The sequence below is a fragment of the Taeniopygia guttata genome, chromosome 3 (genome assembly GCF_048771995.1).
Source record: "Taeniopygia guttata chromosome 3, bTaeGut7.mat, whole genome shotgun sequence".
NCBI lineage: Eukaryota > Metazoa > Chordata > Aves > Passeriformes > Estrildidae > Taeniopygia > Taeniopygia guttata.
In genome coordinates, this window is record NC_133027.1 from 17638895 (window position 1) to 17658864 (window position 19970).

Below are 19970 nucleotides of genomic sequence, written 5' to 3' on the forward strand. Positions count from 1 at the left end.
AAATTGGTAGGATGCATTGAAGTATTTGGATGAAAGCTGCTCTACAGTGTAAGCATAAAATATTATTATTAGAAACATGATTATGTTTTCAGCAATGTGACTTACAATGAAAACTCAGGAACTTTTGGCTTCAGGAGATGTGGTTTTTTTCCTTTAACAGAAGTATTCAAAAAACATAAAGCAGACAAAATAAGGACATAGGTGTAAAACAAATAACAGTGATGTTAACTTTATTAAAAAGCTTCATTGTGGTATCAGGCAGGAAGTGAAACTGCTTTCAAACTGCAAATATTTCTCAATCATTTCATGCACCAGCAATCTTTGTAATAGGTTTTCTGTTGTTTTTTGCAAAATGTTCAGATGATCAGATAAAAGTTCAGACTCAAGGGGAAAGGCAGTCATTTTTCTTGGATTTCACTAGCCAGGTATTTAATTTTGTGATTCAAAGTGACCTTAGAGTGTGTCTCAAAGAGCAGATGTGCATGCTGAAGGTTTGAGCCCTAACTATTTTTATAGGGTCCTTCCTTTTTATAAACCAGCAGAGCTGTATGCTGGCAGCTTTCTAACCGGCTTTGGGTGTTGACTCATGCTTGGTGAGAGTTCAGTCAGAGGCAGCTGAAGTAGAAACGGCTCCAGCTCCCCTCCCTCCCCACCCTGTGCCTTTCATGGGCTGGTGGGATGTGGTGTGTGCCTGGACCCTGGCCAGGGAGCCGAGAGCCTGCTGTCCTCCTGTGGGCTCCTGCTGACTCCAGGCTGTAAACCCGGCTGACTCAAGAGGGGATACTTGTTCTGCTAAAGCCTCCCTGGGATGGTGGCTTCCAAAAGAGGGACAGAGATGACAGCTGGCAATGGTGAATGCTTCATCCATCCCCGTTAAATCTGGTAGTGAGTGTGCACCAACACTTTTAGGTTTTGTGCTACTTGGAACTACTTTTCTGCCTCTGAGTATCATGTTATGTTGATCCCAGAGGGTCAAGTACAAAAGTATTGAGCACTTAGACACACTAAATGCCCTTACTGGGTGAATTAATGGGCCCTGAGAGTACTTGGCCATGGTACTGCTCAAAAAAAAAAAAAAAACTTCTATTAAACTCTTGCTTGACAGAAGAACAGTTTTTTTCATTAAAAACAGAAAGCTAGAAAACTGAAACTTCAGCTATCATTCATTTCTGCACCTGGGTCGATGCAGAAGGTCAGATGAAGACTAAGTGCTAATTAGGTATCTCTTGACTCAGTAATTCGTGCTAAAAGTGCTGTGTGTGGGGCATCTAGAAGAGCAGCAGGTGTTGTGGTAGATTTTGCTTGTCTAATTTTGTAGACACCAGGACCCCAGTCTTTGCATCTTTTCAACCAGCAATATTTTATTCTTGTACAAAAATAGAAATAAAAAGGATGTGCAATTTAAAATTTCCAAGGTAATCCCACTTCACAGTGTTCAAAAGTGATCTAGTTTGAACACTTATTGTGTTACATTTCAGTCAAATGTTTGCCTAATTTTTGAAAAATTGAAATCTTGGTAAATTGAGAGAAGATGAAGTGTTTAAAAAATCTTTACAGACCTGTTCTGAAGATGAAAACACCTTAATTTTTATAAGAAAATCTATGTTAACCATGTCTACCAAATCTAGATAATGGTCTGGGATGTGGGAGACCTGGATTCAGTTCTCTGTTCATTGTATAGTTTTCAACATACCACTTAGCTTTCCAGTGCCTCACTTCTGAATCTGTAAAATAGGGGTGCTGTATTTGCCTTGCAGAGGTGTTGCAGAGATGAGTACTTTGAGGAGTGTGATGTTACTGTGTTATAGGACAGTCAAAAGTTTGAAGCCTGTACTTTTGTGTTCCCTGGATTCCTATTATTAACATTTTGCTTTGCCAAACAGGGGAAAATCACAAAGCCATCCAAAACATAGCAATCTGCTGTTTCTGCTCTGTTTGCTTGTTCCAAAGCCTGTAAAGTTTTATTAGAATCTTTGCAGTGACTTCATATACTTTGTGTGGGACTTTAATGACCTCAGGACCCAAATGGACCAGTGCATTTATTGTTGTGTGCTGAACTTCCTCACATTTCAGAGGCTGATCTCAAGACTGCTGAGAGCTTGCCAAAATTGTTTGATATTGACAGATTCACAAGTATGAAATTAACAGGAATAAAAGCATTAGTACCTAGAAGAGGTTGCTGCATTTGCTCTGCTTGCTCCTCAAAACTTTTAGGTAGGTAATGATAGTAAAGCCTAGTGATGCTGTGCTGGAGGGCAAATAGACCCCTCAGGATCACAGGCAATTCATAAAGACACAGAACTAAAACAGGTAAAGGGGTGGGATAGAGCCTCTCCAAGCCTTACAGGGAATGGGTGGCTGCAGGATGTGGTCTGGATGTTCCAGGAGCCTTGATTCATTACCATTAATGCACTGTTTGCACAGAATTTGTAAATGTTGTAGAAAAGTTTATAAACAAGTGTCAGATAACAGAATTACTTGATCTAGTCAAACTGCAAATAAATGGGCACTAATGATGATGATAAGCTGAATGATTTTAACACAATTTAAAGGAGCTGCAGTGGGATGGTGTGGTTTGCATCTTAATGAGTTCATCTCCCTCAAATGGTTCAGTTCTTAAATCTGTGTACGATGGATCAGGCAGAGAGTTTTAAGATCATAAGATCATTCAGGTTAGAAGGGACCTTAAAAAGCCTGATATGAAACCTTTTACTCAAATTGGGGTCAGCTAAAGATCAGACCGGGTTGCTCTGGACTTTGTCCGGTCAGGTATTGAAAGCCCCCAGGAATGAAGATTGCATAACCTCTTTGGACATCCTGTTCCCCTGCTTGATTTCAAAGACTCTTATTGTGAAAAATAAAATTTCCTCAAATCCAGTCTTAACCCTGCTTACAATTTATGCTCGCTGCCCTCCCGCTCTGAAGAACATGCCTCCATCTCCTTGCTGGTTACCCTCATAAGCCCTGGGGGGCTGCTTTTTTTCTAAAGCCATGTCTTCAAGCTGGACAAGCCCACCTCCTTCAGCCCCTGCAACTTGGGCAAGTGCTGCAGTGCTGGTGGACTTCTGCTGAACCCACTCTGATTTATTGATAAGTTGCTTTGCGGTCATACAGATTTACACGAAGTCACCTGATTCCTTCAAAAGCAAAAACTTCCATTGGAAATGTGTGTTTCCCCTGTAGAAAACTGTTTCCAGTTCAGATGTGTCCCCAGCAGCCAGCTGATGGGCTGTGGGGCTCCTGCCCCTGCCAGCTCTGCAGCGCTGCAGCCACAGCTGGGGCAGATTGTCAGCTGGCATTGCCAAGGGTCTCACTCTGTTCCAGCACTGCTAATGTATTACCCTGGAGTTTCCAAAATGAGGTACTGTGTACTTTTAGGGAGGAGAATTTCCAAAAACACAACATTTTCTTCTCTGAATTGACTTCCCTGTTAGTTCCCCTTTTTCCTTCCCCCTCCAAGCAATTTTCTTCAGAATTGACTTCAGAATCAACTTTATGTAAGTCTGAACCTACAGATCCTTTTTTTTTTTTTTTAATTATCCAGAGGATTATGGGAAATGGGCAGGAGACCCTGTCATTAGTAAGGTGTTTGTTTAACAGAACAAAACTATTTCCCTCTTTACTGTAGACTTCAGATTCTGAACAATTATTAACTTGTTGCCTTCCCTCTTCCTTCCTTCCTTTTCTCTTTATAGTTGGACCTGAGGTTTTGTTTCTCTCTTATCTGCTGCTTTCAACATGTTAAAAGTAAATTTTTGTGGGATTGCAGAGGCAGAAAGCAGAGGATGTTCTAGAAGGGAGGCTGCAGAAGCGATAATATAAGTAATTTCTTTTTTATTAGTAATTGTACCATTATAGATATAATCTTAATTTTGCACATTAGGCAAACTCAGGGTGTCTAGGCAAACTTGAGAAGACGTGGTGCTGCTAGTCTTGATGCACCTTTTCAATTATTTCCTTTCCTCCTCTCAATCTCCCTTCTCTATCACCGAGCCAACATCCATGTGGACTTGGAGGTGTCTGCCTGAGGTGGACAATATCATCAAAAAAGCTATAAATTTCTGCCTGGCACGGTGTTATTTTAAGAAGTGAGGCAAAAGGGCCAGTAAATTTTATTCATCCACTGAAGGTGCCTCACAGTGTGAAGCTGAGCTGGTGGACTTCTGAGCCGCAGGAGGCTGTAAATGTGAATGCCATGCTGGATTGAAAAGGGCCTAGGAAACATTATGAACAGTTGTAACATTTGAAGTAATAATACAGGCTTAATTAAATCTCATATTTGAGCACATTGGCTAGTCTCTGTAGGGATCAGGAGGGATTTTCCCTTATCCATATACAGCATTTTTTAATTGGTAAGGTGCATTATGGGGTTATTGTATTTCTTGAAATCTGAGGCAGTGATTAAATGCTTCTGCTAGGAGTGGGATGCTGGACATGAGTGGTTGGCCTGGTGTGGCATTGCAGATTTGGTCTTCCTTTGGATTATTGGTTGTTTTCCATTGTGATTTGCATTTTGATTCTTGTAATATTTGACATTTTTCTAGCCCCCGAAATGAAGGTAATGACAATGAGGATCCTGGCTTCCACTAGGATACTAATTTTTTAACCTTTCTATCAGTATAATAAAGGTTGGAAGCATGACCCAAACCTCTGAAATAGAAGAAACCCCAGGCCATCTTTTACTGTATTGTATAATGCATTGTTGCCAATACTGTCTTTGCATATTCCAACTCAGAGTACCTATGTAATCCATAAATTTTTCCTATAGAGAAAGCAATTAATCAGGTGGAAAACCACTTCTGACTTTTGAAGTGCTCTGGGAGATGGATAAGAAGGTGTTTTTTTAAATTTTTGTGTGTTTGTCATCACTGCAGTAGTTGTGACTACAAAACTATTTCTACACAGACATCCAGTGTTCGTGTAGCTGGGAGCCTGGAAAGCTTTAGTCTTCTGAGAGGGTTGAGAGGAGCATCTCAGCCAAAGCTAGATGTTCACATGTGCCTGCTTAACTCCTGCCTGATATGTGACCCAGCTTCCTGAAGATTGATGTAGCTGCAAAGGTCTCCCACATTCTTGAAGTCCTAATGTGATTGTGCAAAGGGCAGAGGCGCCTGAAATGGTGGTGCAGGGCAGATGTGAGACATTGGATCTTGACCAGGATGTGCCTGCAGATGTATTCTGTTATCTTGGTGGGAAATGCCAGGGATAGAAGCTCAGATCTTATATACCACTGGGTACAAAATGCTTAACGCAGGCACACCACGTGTTTCTGACTGCTGTGTGCAGGTGAGCAAACTTGTAGAGTTCTGTAATGGAAGAGCATCCACCAGTTGTATCCATCTGCTGACATTCCTCAGTGGGAAAAGTCATTTTACTGGAGCTGAAGAGAGTGGAAGAGGGTCAGAGAAAACTGAACCAGCCTGTTCTATCTTGTCTGGGTGAAGGAGGCACATTAAAAACAACACAATTCCTATGCCATATTTCTATAGAGAGGCCAAGATTACTTTAATTAAAACGCCTCTCTCTAAAATCCTTTATAAAATATTTATAAACCATTAAGAATGCTATTAATTGTCACTGGTCATTGTTTACAATGTAGTAGGAGTGAAATTATATATGGTACTGACCATTTCTTAAACAAGGAAGGGCCATCCCTACCCTAAATTGCTTACAGTTTTTGCCCAGAATATGTACAGAGGGATGCAAGGAGTATGAAACTGATCTCCAGTGAGTTTAGTGTGGAAGTTTCTGATAACATTTTAATAATACTCATACAAGAATTTAGCTTTCTTCTCAATAATTAATGCTTGTGAAAAGTTTAATATGTATTTATTTGGTATGTTGTGATACTGGCACATGAGCAGAATAATGAGTTATATATGCATGAAAGGGTTTTCACCCGCATGTTGACTTTTAATTCTCTTTATAAATGCTGAACAATAAGGTTTATTTTAATTAGAAGAAGATGGGTTATTCCTCTAGAGTTATTTTGGTTAAAATTTTAATTTGTGTTGTGTTAATTTCCTCTTAACTGTTTGCAAGAAAATGACATGGTGAAACATGGCCCTGTGCAGAAATGAAAAGTAAATTATGTCTGCATATGAAAAAATTATTTGCAAAATTTCAGAAGCCTGTCTGGTGAGCATATCCATCTGTGTATTGGTCAAATTATATGCTTTTAAGTGAAAGTAAGTGAAGAAAAGTTACTAATGACACCCAGAGCAAATGCAAAATGGTTTCAGTTTCTTAAACAGGGCACCAAGATGTGAATCATCGTCTTTTCACTGTCAGAAAAACCTGAGTGGTTTTTCCTCTGGGTAACAAAGGTACATGTCAACTGTCTGAATAAGAAATCTCAGTGAAGGCAACACACATTGGTTTTACCATGAGGTAAACTCCCTCAGGTTAACCCCAGGCAGGGTACAATGCTCATCTTGGCAAGTCACCTCATGGTAAAACTTGTAGTGCCTCATTGCCACTGTTATTTTACCTCGACATGCATGTTGGCTACCCTGAGGTAAAAATGCTGCCTCTTTATCAGCAGGCACCAGCCCCTGCTGTACATGCAGGCCAACACCACGTTCCTTGTCTGTCCCCAGGTGTGACAGTCAGCTTGTGCCTTTGCCTAACCCATCTCTGTTTGCCTCTCCAGCACTCTTCATGACTCAGAGGAAGTCCAGCGTCTCTCGTGAATTTATTTCAACCCCCTTCACCAAATCTGTTTCCTAAAAACTTCTCAGGCTGGCAGGGAGACCCCGTTAACTAGTTCCAGAAAATGGTAATAATATTGAAAATCACCATGTGATGTGTCTTCTGCAGCCCTGAATATGGCGCTGAGACCTCCCTGCACCGTTTTTCCGCTGGGGGGTCTCTCCAGGCTCCTCTCCCATCTACTGCTTCTTCAAACATTCCTGCTAGTTGCAGGTTTGCCTTCTTGTGCTCAGTGTATCCCCTCTTCCATCTCTACCAGAAAATAGGGGCCTCCTTATGTCTCTCTCTCATCTCTCTCCTATTTGCTGAAGGTCCCTTATTTGTTCCTGTGCTAGGAGCTGGGAATATAATTTTCCTTCCCACCAGTCTTATCTCCCGGGCAGAGCAAAAAGAAGTAAATTATTCAGTTGACCACATTTTAGCTGTAATGGGGTGAGAAGCAGATGGTTAATAGCCATTGTTATTTTTCTTTTCAGTTTATAAACCATTGCAGGGCAAATAAAGGTATTGGTTTGACTGGGGAGAGGCAAAGGATTGCATGCATCCTGCACTTTTCTCTTTGGGTGAGCGGGTTGTCATCAAAATCATATGGTCTGTGCTTTGATTTGTAGAACTTTTCCTGAACATTGGGCTTGCCTGGAGATGACATTGAAAAGTTCCCTTATTACAGGCAGACAGCTGAATGCCCTCAAGCTGAAAGTAAGACCTTGCTTGACTTAGAAAATGAATGTCATTTTTCTGGTATTGTTATTGAAGGTAGCGTTATACTCCTGTGTATCTGAACATGACAGCAGTTACAGCATGGGTAAGTGCTTATAATCAGCTGTGATAGTGTTTATTTTAGAAGTCAAGTGAATCACTAGAAACCTCCTTGGCGGATGATTTTTTGGGGAAAATGATTACCTTGCAGCTATGTAAACTCACAAACAACCAGAAAATTATGTGGGACCAAATTACCACAACACCTTAGATGCATTCTGTCTTGTAAGTGTGGAGGTCTTCTCAGCTTAGCAGGTTGTATTTGACAGCACTATTTGTGAATTATTCTTTTTGATTTCTGTCCTAGTTTGTCTTCCTCTAGTGAGAAATTGGGTTTTCCCATCTCTTCTTCCCAACAACTTAAAATGTCTAGTATTCTGATATACCTCTGTCAACACTCTACATTCCTGTTAACTGAGATATTCTTCAACATTGATCATTGTCTTCTCCTATCAGGAAGCTGTAGCAGCAAAGGGCCACAGTATTCATGTGTGTTTGACTCCCTAGATTTGATTTTAAGCTCTGCAAGGTCAAACTCTTCATTTATTTGAGAGTTCAGACTTCTTATCCCAGGTCCTGTGAGTGATCTGTTCATGTGGGTGGCCTGTATGCTAAAAGGTTGGGCCTTGCATTTTTCTAGCCAAGTCACATGTGGGCCTCTGGAATCTCAGAAATTTTCCACTTGACAGAAGAAGGGGACTTCAGAAGCACTGCTATAAGTACTTAGAAGATAGGCTAAGAAAATATTTCAGTATGCTGATACCCTATTCTCCTTCTCACTTTTGCAAAAATCGTGGAATATTTCTTTGAAACTGCAGTTTGGCATAACTGTGGGTATAGGCTGGTTTTGACCAGGATTTGCTTGTCTGTCTGCAGAAGTGGCACAAGGGCTTATAAAGCTGCAAGATCCAACTTTAACTTGCATCAGTTGCATCAGTATGTTTTATCTTCATTGAATTTTAAATTGGCCCTGATGTCATGATGAGAGCTTCCTGAGCTCAGGATGCTGCGAAAAAATGCAGTTCCTTAGAAACAGCATGTTAAAGGTTCAGCAGATGTGTTGAAGAAGCATCATTGGAGTTCCTGCATTTAAGATGCAAGGTTTTGACTAAGTACAGGCTTATACTATTAGAGAATGGTCTCAGCAGAGGCAAATTACCATTTACAGGTTCTCTTTGCCTTTAAGGAGAATATTTTCAATTTTTCCCAAGTAGATATGAGTTTACAGTTCTTTCACACAAATGACTTACTGTGAAGTCTTCTGTAAGCAATATAGTGGGTCATTAATGGCCTGCAGAGGAGGCAGTAAGTGGGGACAAGTATCTGCAGGTGAAAGCCAGGTAGATAAATATAAGGTACTTTGGAACCTGTTTCCTTATCTAACCTTTTAGGTTGTCATTAGCAGTTTCCTGTTTATCCTTCAGTTGAAATCTCTGCTCACCTTGAAGAAGCCGATTGCTCAATGGGAAGATCCATTAGGAGCTGTATCTTGCTCCATCTCAGCAATTGGGCATACAGTTCTGAGATTTTATTCCCAGTTCAGGATTAGAAGGCTGCTTTAAGTAACAAAGTGTTCCTGGAGACTTTTGTCTTTGGTTATCAGAATTTACTTCCTTTAAAGATAAATGTTGTGTAGTTCTTTTTTTTTTTTTTTTGTGTGCGTATCTTTTTTTGGGGCCATTTTGAGACTAAAACCAAGAGTTATCTCAGGGGGGTTATGGTTAGCTCATGCTATGCAGAAATACACACAGTAGGAAATCTGGGGATTTCTCTCTCTTGCTTCAGTAACTCTAGCAGCTTGCCCAGCAATCCTATAGTGACACGTTGTAAGGGTCATGGTTTTGGAGCAAAGCCAACACTAGTGTTAGCAAGCAGAATTCCTTATTACTCCTTTTTTTTTTTTTTTTTTTTTTTTTTTTTCCTGTTGACCCAACACAAGCAGCAAAAGTAACATGTCTGAACCTGTTTCCTTGTCTGTTCTGGTGGTTACCTACTTTCTTCTCCCCACATTCAGGGAAAGTGGAGAAAAAAGGTTTGCCTTTGCCCAGCAGCACTGCAGGTGTCTGTCCCTCTGAAAGAGTCCCAGTGGTGTGGGCGTGCTGGAAAGAAAAATCCCCAGTGACTTCACCCAGCTTGGCTTGTGGTGGTTACTCACAATGAGGTAACTTTTTTTTTCTTTTTTTTTTTTAAGGTCTGCATGTTTAATGCCACATTTGAGTTTTTGCATATGAGTGAAACTGCAGCTCCGGGACGATTCTGGGAGTTTTCTCTGCACAGTAATTTTGGTGAGTAAACACAGATAAGAGGAAGCTGGGTTAATCCAATAACTCCTCCCTCAAGGGCAGGTGCAGCAATGTGGCTCAAGGTACAGAGCAGAGGAAATGCCTTGTTGACACAGGTGATCAGAGTAAAGTGGCCAAAACTGATATAATGATATGAGTTTGCAATGCAAAGCACTGCTTTCTCAAGGCTGCTGTTTGCAGCCCTCCATATCACATCTCTGGTCTTTCACCTCTGTTTGGTCAGGCATCCTTTTGTGGATGACTTCCTAGCTCCTCTTCATGATCTCTCAGTAGCTGCATTGCTACAGTGTAGCTTGGACTGTGTTGTGTTAACCTGAGAGGATTATTAAAATAAACTCTGAGTCATATTTGTGCTGTACGTGGGATAAGATGGTTATCAAAGTTTATTTTTTCTTATAATTAGGTCTCTTAAATATTGCCTCATTAGCTACCTTCAGTGACTGTTAGAAAAGTCCTCAGGGGACTAGGGCTTGTTTGTTTTCAAGGGAAATTCACATGATAAATACAGAAACTTGCAACTCTGTTTAGGGTTTTTTTTATTAATGACAACTAATACATTTTTCTTTAATCCTAGGTTCTCGTCCTGATTTCTCTCCAGCCTTTCTACTGCTATTACAGCTCTGGTATCCTATAGCAAGTAAGAACATAACATTACAACTCTTCACACGTGGGAGATGGAGGAACTGCATTAAGAGCCCATCAGATAGGAAAGTAAGAGGCTGCTTAGGTTTGTATGGAGCCACTTCCAAGTTTGGCAAACTAGGCTGGAGTGCCTTGGCCCAGGCTGAACTCTGCACTGCTAGGTTTGTAATGGCTCTAAGCAATTCTTTTCTACCCTGTCTTTAAGTGTTTATCACCCAGGGGTTCAGGCACGGCCTGCTTTATTTCTGTGGTATTCCTCTCCTTTCTCCATGCTTAAGGGGAAGCCTGGGAAATTGCAGCATATGCTTTCCCCTGCTCTGCAGTAGCCTGAGCTTTCATGTTGCCAGTCCCTTGCCCTCCTTTGCTCACATGGTTGTCAGCTGGCTCACATACATCTCTCAGTGCCTCTATCTGATAAGACTGGTCCTGTTTAGATACATTTTGGGAAGTGTTGGAAAATATCCAAGGAGACATAGTTCTTCTTTCAGCTGTCTTTTCTTCTAATCTCAGTTGGGAAATCTTGATCTTCAAATTCTGCTTCTCCAGAAGTCACCACCATTTTTTCCATCTCCTATCTCTCCCTTCACTTCCCCTTCAAAAACAGGAATAACTGGCTTAGTACTCCTACTTAGAGCTTGTGGTCCAGTGGGCATGTGGAACACCACACATGAAGTAGGAACTGCTCTGAGAAAAAAAAAGGATGTTGCTGGCCCTTTGAGGGAGACCTCTGCCTTTCTGCTTTCCTCTGTTGAATTATCTCTAACTGCCACAAGTTTTAGGTGAGGTGGTTATATAGAACTAACTGCATAATATGATCTCTCCAGTGATAGCTTTTACAGTCAAAGGTTGCAAGGTTTTTTCTGTTTATTTCTTCTTTTTTTTTTTCTTTATATTCTCCAGTTCTTTTTCATTTGCTAATACTGGGATATCTAAGAGGTATTTTTAGAACAGCTGGTGAATCTGGAATGCTCACAAATTTTAGTAAAAATGCCTTTTTATTTTTCTGCAATGCTGTGTGTGTATATTATTTGATGCTTGTCAGTATTCTCCTCAACTCAAGAATTTCAACCAGGTAGTCAGGGACAAGAAGGAAATAATATGTGGTATAAATGTTCACTCTTATATCAGGAGCAGTGAGTTGTGAGCAAAGACCATGAGGCTAGGACTTGTTTCTCTGTATGTTTTGATGGATTGATCTGTGATTAATCTGCAAACAAGAAGAAAAAGGGGGTAATTGACAACAAACATAAAATTTGGAATGAATAATCTGATGCGTCAGAGGCATAGATTAACTGTATTTTGCATTTAAGGACTATTTGGAAAGGTTAAAGCTAGGAGGAGTTCTGGAATAGGCTGCATCAGCAAACTGGTACATTATTTACTCTGGCAAGGTTTTCAGCAGTAGGAAAGACTATTCCAGGAGGTGTTAGTCTGGGCATGGTCAGCACTGGCTCAGAGTTTGTGTAAAATGCAGATTCAGGAGATTACTGGGCATAGAAGCAGACTTCAGGAGTTGTAAGGCGCCTCGGAACATCAGCTCGGTAGACTACTGGATCTGCTGAGACATTCTGTTCTCCTCTCTGGAAAAGAGGAATTGGCTCATTTTGTGGAATGACTAACAAATTGTCCCTGAGGACTGGCCAGTTAGGTAGGAAAATGTTATTTACCTTAAAAAAACCCCACGTTTTTATGCATATTCAAGATGCTAATAATAAACCACCAGTGGAGCTCTGCCCTTTGCTCATAGCTGTGGTCATTGCTTCTCCACAGTGTGACTGAGTGCTAGCATTTGTCATTTCACCCAAACTACTCATACACTAAAACTAACAATCTGGCCATCACATCTCTCCTGAGAGGTTTGGACATGAATCATGGAAGAGGGTTTGGGTCTGTGCCACAAGTCATGGGAATTGTGGAAGGAAATTATTATATGCTAGATTTGTTTTATAGTAAACCACATACTGTCCTAGAATTAGATCCCTATTTTATATTTCCAAGAGTCAATTCAAAGAATCCTAACTCAGATTAAATTCCTCTTATACTTGGAAAGGTTATCTCAAACATAATTTAGGTTTTACTTCTTGTTTACAACTTGTTTTCCTTTCTTATACATTTTCTCTTTTGATCCAGGCTTTTTTTTTCACATGAAAAAGCCTGCCTTGATTCCTTGAGTGGCCGGTAAGTACTTTTCTCTTTTTACTTATTGCTCTTCTCTTTTAGATAGCTAAAAATATTTGGCAGAACATCCTCACTTCAATTCTGGTCCATATATTTTTTTCTCCTGCAGAATCTCACAGGTGAGGCAAGGGTTATGAATGTCTTTCTAGAGATGGCAGACACTTGGGTTAGACCCCATTTAAAGCTGGGTTTTAGTGAATGCTGCAAGAGCTAAGTGCATTCAGTACAACACACACACATAAACCAGACAAAGATCCAGTGAATTCAGCTGCAGCAGAACATCCATTTCCTATCTGGCTGTCCACTCTGAGTAACTCGGTGGTGGAAAAAGTAGACTGATAAACCCAGTGCACATACTGTAGTAATTTCCCTGGCATGCCTTAAAAAACAATCAGACACTTCTACTCCCAGCCATAACCCCCAAACACTGCAGAAAGGAAATCAAAACTTCTGAAGAGATACTGGTTTAATTCTGCCAGAAGAGTGTTGTCTGCAATATCTCAGGTCAGGTCTTCTGCAGGAAACTAAAATAGTTTGTGGGAAGAACTCTTAAACCAACCTTGTAGAATCCACATGACATTCTATTATTTTGTAGAACTTGCTTTTATATATGAAAAATAATTAAAAGGCAAATACAATTAAATGGAAATTAACTAAGGCTAGATAGATTTATCATAGGCAGTGATGATATCTGGAGCTTAACAAAAACCAACCTGTCATACACATCTAAATGGTATTTTGAGATATGTACTAAGCTTAAAAGAACTAATATTTCAGTTGAAAAGAATAAAAGATACTATTTTGGAGCCTATTCTTTTCTGAGGCATAGCTGAAGGGTGAAACGAAGCTTTTCCATACAGATTTATGAGACAGAATTCATACTCCACCAAATGAGACCTTTATGCTTCCACCTGCATATTATGGCTTTAATAAACACGTTATCAGCTCATGAAAATGATGGCAAACAGGTGACTGGAGGATTTGATAAGTCAGCAGCAAAGATTAACAGATTTTTCTCAGGGAAAAGGTACGAGAGATTCCTTTATTTAAAACAATTGCAGCATGTGAATTGACTGCACTTAAATCATTACTGGCAATTAGTATGTGTCAGAAAGGTTGCAGCTGGCTCCAATTACAGGTAGAACTTTTAGAAGCTGAACTTAATTGTATGTGTGATAGTGAGAGGCTGAGCAAATGCATACCAGGGTAAATGCACTCTCAGAAAGGAGGGCAAGATCTTATGAACTAGGACATGATTATAGTAACTAGCCCTAGTTCCCCCTAGATCTTGTAGGGGGAAATTGATGGGAACACAGCAGTTCACCTTCCTGAGCTTCTTTGGGTGGTGGGGAGATCTTAAAAGCTATAAATAACTTGTCCCACTGTGGTAGGTTTGCCCAGTTTAACCTCTTGCCAGTCATAGCCAGCTTAGACTGTATAATCAATGCACTCAGCTCAAGGCCAATAACCTGCCCCTTCAAGAGCACTGCAGCTGTAGGCAGGGAGTGATTTGCAGACTGCCTGCGTATTTTGATGGGGCACTCCTTCTTGTATGATTGTCATATGTGAAAAACTCTTTCCTTCTATGATGGCAGTATATTGGACTCTATGGTATAAAGGCTCTTGGATTTACAGCTGTGTGCTTGGAATCTTTCTGCTGTAGACACAGTTACCAGGATCTCTCTTAGTTGTGTTACAGGCTATGGCCATGTGCCTTCTCCCTGGTCATGGACCAAGGTGACTTTTTGTCATTCCACTTCTCTCTCTGGTTGTGTGTGTGTTTCTTGCCATGTGGCAAAATAGTGATGTTTTGTATAGAAGAATAGTATGTGTCTGATCATATGTTAAGAGTTGGGATTACAGCATGTTGCCTGCTTTTCATACTTCCATAGAATCCATGTGATCCACCTTGCCAGAGAAATTTATCTTTAGGCTCTTGAAGTTGTACCAATGATTGATATCTCCTGATGAGCCAAATTGCTTTGCCCAGCCCTGTGCCCTGTTACAGAAGCCTTAAAGAATAGAAGATAAGTATTAATATTCCCATTTAGAGGTTGAGTACTGCATGTAAACCTAATGTGCATCCCTGTGTCAAGATGATGCCCTCAGGTGGAGCCTAGGCTTACTGCTGGATTCTGGAGGGGCTTGTGTGCATATAGTGGAAGAAAGGAGAGCATGGAAATCATTCTATCCTTTTGTCTCTTTCCTTCTATCTCTTGTATGTCTGCTGGAGGAGAGAGGCTTAACCTCTGTCATCTGTACCAGTGAGTTTTAGCTTCTGTTTTCCAAAGAAAAGATGTATCCAGACTACTACATTTTTGATAGACTTTGTAGAACAATTTCAAAAGGTTGTTACTACTTCATCTGAACTTATTAATGAACTGTGGTGTGGCTGTATTTGTGTCTCCCTGTTCATATTAGCCAGCACACAGTGCCTGTGTGGGCAGAAGCCGTTCTGCAGTGTGCCTGCCTGGGCCAGTGCACGGGCACAGGCACCTTATTGGTTCCTTGTATTGCTCATAAACCCACAGCTGAGCAGCAGGACAGCCACCATGAAACTCATTAGAGCTGCTATTTTGGGAAAGCGGGGTGATGTTTCACATAACATGTGCTAATGTGCAAAGGCTGCCATGCTTGTAAAACAAAACTGGAACTTTGTTGGAGAAGCATTAAGCATTCCAGCAGTGCACACAGACCAAGTTTCAAGTAATTCTGCCAAAGTCTTCCCTCTGACCACTTTTCTACTTACATCCAAGTTCCACAAATGTTGCTATAATGTTGATAATATGTTTTAAATCCCCAGCTCTTTCTCTGGGATTTTGAAATGAAAATAATAATCAAGTAGCAACTGGGAGATGGGGAAAGAGAATCTGGGATTCCCCAACTCTCCCTATGTTATTGTAGTTTTCTTGTACCAGCATCAACAGAGGTGCTTGCTGTATAGTCAGCTAAGGTAGTTCTGTGGAGATGTCAGTATCATTTTGGTGTGTGAGGCCTTTGCAAGCAAACACTGCTCTCTCCATGATTTGTTCAAAAGCAGCACACCCATTTTTGATACAAATATATGGTGCCTCTACAAGAAATAATTTGTCATAGGTTTTGTAGTTGATCTGTTCTGCCACATTTATTAGAGTTCACAGGGTGCCCACAGTGCTGTGGGGCCTGTGGATGCAATTCCTAAGCAGCACTGTGCTGCAAATTTGTAATTTTCACAATGCAAGGGCCCATCCAGCATCGCTTCAGTTGGGCTGTGTGTTTTTTGTTGCTGTCGGTTCCTGAGCACAGAATTGCCAGCACAGGAGATGACCTTCCAAAAGAAACTTTGAATTTGTTAAAACAATGCGTGGTACATCCTGTTCCACTTTGTCTCAGTGTCTCAAGGCAAAGGGCTGTTCTGTGAGTGAGAGGGATGTCATCGTGTTCAGTGTTGTGCAGCTTGCTGGGAGATTTGGAGGTGAACTGTTTTATCCATTATTTATGCTATTTTTGACCATTTTATCCATTACTGATGATATTTTACTCTGTTTCATTGTGTTCAAAGAGATGAACTACAGCATTACCAGGCCCAGACAGGAGCTGTAGAATATGGGTAAAGTAAGGAATAATGCTTGTTGCCACTGCATTCCTTCTCACAGACTCTTTGGAGACCACCAGAGTCTCAGGGCAGGTCTGTCTGAAATATTGCAGGGCCATGTGGCTGTTCTGTTGTCACCTCTCTGTGAGTGCTCTGCTGGCATTGTTTTAGGTCTGTGAGCTGCTTTGAGCCTCTTTGGTAGATTGGGTGTCGCAAGCTCTGTGTAGACCCTGTAGCTCTTGACACACAACAGAGACAGCTCATTTTATTTTTTAAAATGAAAGCAGAGATGCTCATCTAGTAATTTCTGGGAGGTTTTTGCCTTCTAAGAAACAAAGTATTTCTGTTCTTAATGCAAATTTAAACAAATGCAATACTGCTCTTAGTGGAAACTGCCATGGGGTATGCAAGAAAGTTCATGTCATGAGAAAAACCAGGCTGCTAATGGGCTGTCCTGGGTCTTCCAGGCCACATCTTCTTTTCAAGAACTCCAAGAACTGCACAGATGTCTTTCAGTTATGTTTCCACAGCTGAATACTCTTCTTACTTTGTGGGAACAACCTCCATGTTAGTCAATTCACTGTGAAGAATGGATGCTGCAAATGGATTCCTCTCCCTTAGTAGATTCATTTCATATGAGAAGGTTCTTGGAGGCAAAAGTTTTGAGGAAGTAAATCCAACCTCACAGATGGGCTATATTCTTTCATAATTTGTTCTCTCACTGCTCAAGTGTTAGAACTTAGGAGAAGAACAACATTAGAGTATGAATGTTTCTTCAATGTTTTCTTTTGTCTTTAGTCATAATAGTCATATCTTACCAGCATTGTCTGTATAGATGTCTTAGGGATTTTGGTGAGACCTGGAGCTTGGGAGGAGGGATTATGTGGTCCTGTTAGCTGCTCTGCATTATGGGGCATAGCATTTTGGTTTTCAGGACTCCTGTATGGTATGCCATGAAACAGCTATAGGAGTAATTACAAAGAGAGGTGTAGTGACATATGAGAAAGGCAAATATATCAAATCACTTCCAAATTCTTTGATTAAAAGCACTCTCTAACTGTAAATTATTATTATTGTTTTCAATTATAATCCATTTGTGGCCCTGGACAGTGTAAACCAACAAGAGAGCTTTGCTTCCCTTCAACAATCCTGGTTCTGTGAAGTTACTCTCAGCTTCAGAGACTCAAATTTCCTTACATGGCTCTTCTTCCTCTCTCTCACCTACTCTCAACTGAGACTGTCTAAAATGACTATTTCTAACAGTTTTCATTATATTCATGGCTATAGCTTGTGGGTGGGGAAAAAAGGGCTTTAGAACACGGTGTCATTGAACTGCAATTCTCTTAGAAATGAGAGTGAAAAGGCCTGAGGACCCTGATGCTCTGGGAACAACACTGGCTATTGTAGAACTTGGGATGAAAATGGGAAGTCAGTAATACTTGAGGTTACCTTATTATTTTTTTTTCTCCTCTGAAGATAGCAGCTATTGAATTGATTTTTACTTGAAAAGAGTCCTCTTTGTGTTTCCATTTTACTTTAAATAACCTGCCCTCTTGTCTCCCCCAAAGCTTCAAGCTGTGCTAGCATGGAGATCATTAATAGCCCAGGTAACATTTTGAAAGTCATGGGATATGTCCTTCTTTCTTAAAAATCTGTCTAGTGAAAAAGCTCTTCCTTATTTTTACAGGTTTGTTGTTCCCCTTTGTGGGAGGCAGTCCCTATTTTGTTTCCTCCACTGCCATTCTCATCCCCCATATTTCCTTCACAATGTCTTCTCTATGTTTGGGCACCAATAGCTGGGCTTCACCCTCCTCAGGGCTCTGAGTGGTGGGGATTTGCCTTAACAGCCAGTCCTTTTGTAGCAGGGCTTTTTCTAAGACCTCTCACTCCCTTGGGACAAGCTGTCAGCCCACACAGCTTGTCATGAACAAAGCAATATTTGAAGGTTTTACTTAACTCACTTGCACACTTTTTCACAGATTAGTATTTTTTTAGACTCTGTCATGTTGTTTTAATTGAGTCTTGCCACCAAAACAAATTAACATTGTGTCACATCTCGCTTCCTTTATACAGCCATGGCTAAGAGAGTTTGGAGACGGTGCTACCTGCAGAAATGTTGCAGTCAATGCTATGTATAATCATGATGAATTACACTCAAACTACTCCATACATAAATCTGGTCACACCAGAACAAGAACTGTGGAAAGTGTGTAACGTTAATGTATACTCATTACATTCATCTTTTCACACACTCCAAGGCTGTCAGGCTGGCCACGGGCTGGGGAACTTGAAGTAATGAGGAGTTAGATTTGGACATTTTACTAGAAAGCATTGCAGTTCTTCATTGGAAGGGGGATGCCCTTTAAGAAACAGTGCTTCTGTGATGTACAATGGCTGCTAAGGACTAATGAGTTCTGTGTTTTTTGTTTTTTTTTTTTTTTTTTTTTTACTTGTGGCAAAGAAGCTTGTCCTATTTTGCAAGTTTATTGAAAAAGGCAGGAGTTTAAAAACCCTAACACCTTGAAAACTCAATTTTAAATTTATAGCGTAGCTTTGTATTCTCTTTGAAACCAAAGACAAATTTCCTACTGATTTTATCAGGAGCAATATAAAGGTCTGCAAAGATAAGTAATGTTCTTTCTCTCTCATGTGAAAACATGTCATTGGGTTCCTCCCTGGATAGTTTTGGCTATATCATTACAAACATACACCAAGGACTGAATGTGGCCTCGCAATGAAAAACATTTTGTTTATTCAATTTGCAAACCTCAGAATGAAGGCCCTACTGGCCCTGAAATGGGAAGGAGGAATACAGAGCAGGCTGCCATGCAAGGTAGGATGACTCCTTCCATGAATAGAGGGTGTCCAGGAAGTCAGTACCCAGACAGATAATTTTGAGCTACAGTATTTCATGTTTGCCCTTACATCTGTCACATGGCTTGTCCTCAGAGTTGCTGAGTGATAAGTGCCCCTAAAAATCCTTTTCTCTGTTGCAGGGGAGCTAGTGTGGATTCAGTCATCTACCTTAACTCTCAGATCTGAAACTCCTGCTGAGAAGCTTTGTTGGTTTGGGTGGAAGATGTCATCAAGTGTTTTTCAGAGAAGAGTGGCACTTTAACAGCCAACTCAAAAGGAGGGAATTTCCTTTCCAGGCAGAATGAGCAGGCAGGTCTTTTGTTGATCACCAAGTCTGTGGTTTATTTAACTGGGTTTTTTTTTGTGTGCTGAAAGCCCTAGCTGGTGATAGGGCTACCAGGCTCCACTGCCAGCGCCATACTGTGGCAGTAGGGCTTATATCTGACTTCCTACAGCTGCAAATGCTGACAGCACTAATATTTCACAATGCCTGGGACACAACCACTGGAATGAAGGAGAGAGTCTTCTAACTGAATTCATGCAGTGAGAGAGTCTAAGGAAGAGTGTCTTTCTGCAGAAGGGAAAGCTGCTCCTAGGAGCAGCTGCCCCCTGCTTTTAAGCTACAAAGCCCACTCCAATTGCCGAGTCCATTCTTGGTTTCTTATGCCCTAATGTGTTCCTTTTCTGACTGAATTTTACTTTGTATCTTCCACTTGGATATGACTTGGCAGAGCAATTCATTCTCTGTTACCTTCAGACTAAATTCCTGCAAAAGAGAATGAGGATGGAAGCAAGTTTGAGACTTAGCTTGTGCAAAGAGCCATATGTTAGTTAACAGTATTCTTGATTTAGTACAGCTGAGCCTTTAAGGACAGATCCTGCTCATGAAAGCTCCTGTTGAATCCTTTTTGTCCTGTGGTCCATACAGCTGTATTGGCATGCAGTTA

General features: G+C 40.8%; 1 protein-coding gene across 1 annotated transcript in view; it reads left to right on the top strand.

Moving 5' to 3' along the window:
* Positions 1–19970, top strand: part of LOC115494734 (uncharacterized) — a 405288-nt gene that overhangs the window by 120970 nt on the left and 264348 nt on the right. Inside the window, exons 3-5 of the mRNA XM_072926020.1 lie at positions 9662–9755; positions 10348–10576; positions 12546–12593. Of these exons, the coding sequence (XP_072782121.1) occupies positions 9662–9755; positions 10348–10576; positions 12546–12593 (371 nt within the window). The remainder of the gene's footprint in view (positions 1–9661; positions 9756–10347; positions 10577–12545; positions 12594–19970) is intronic.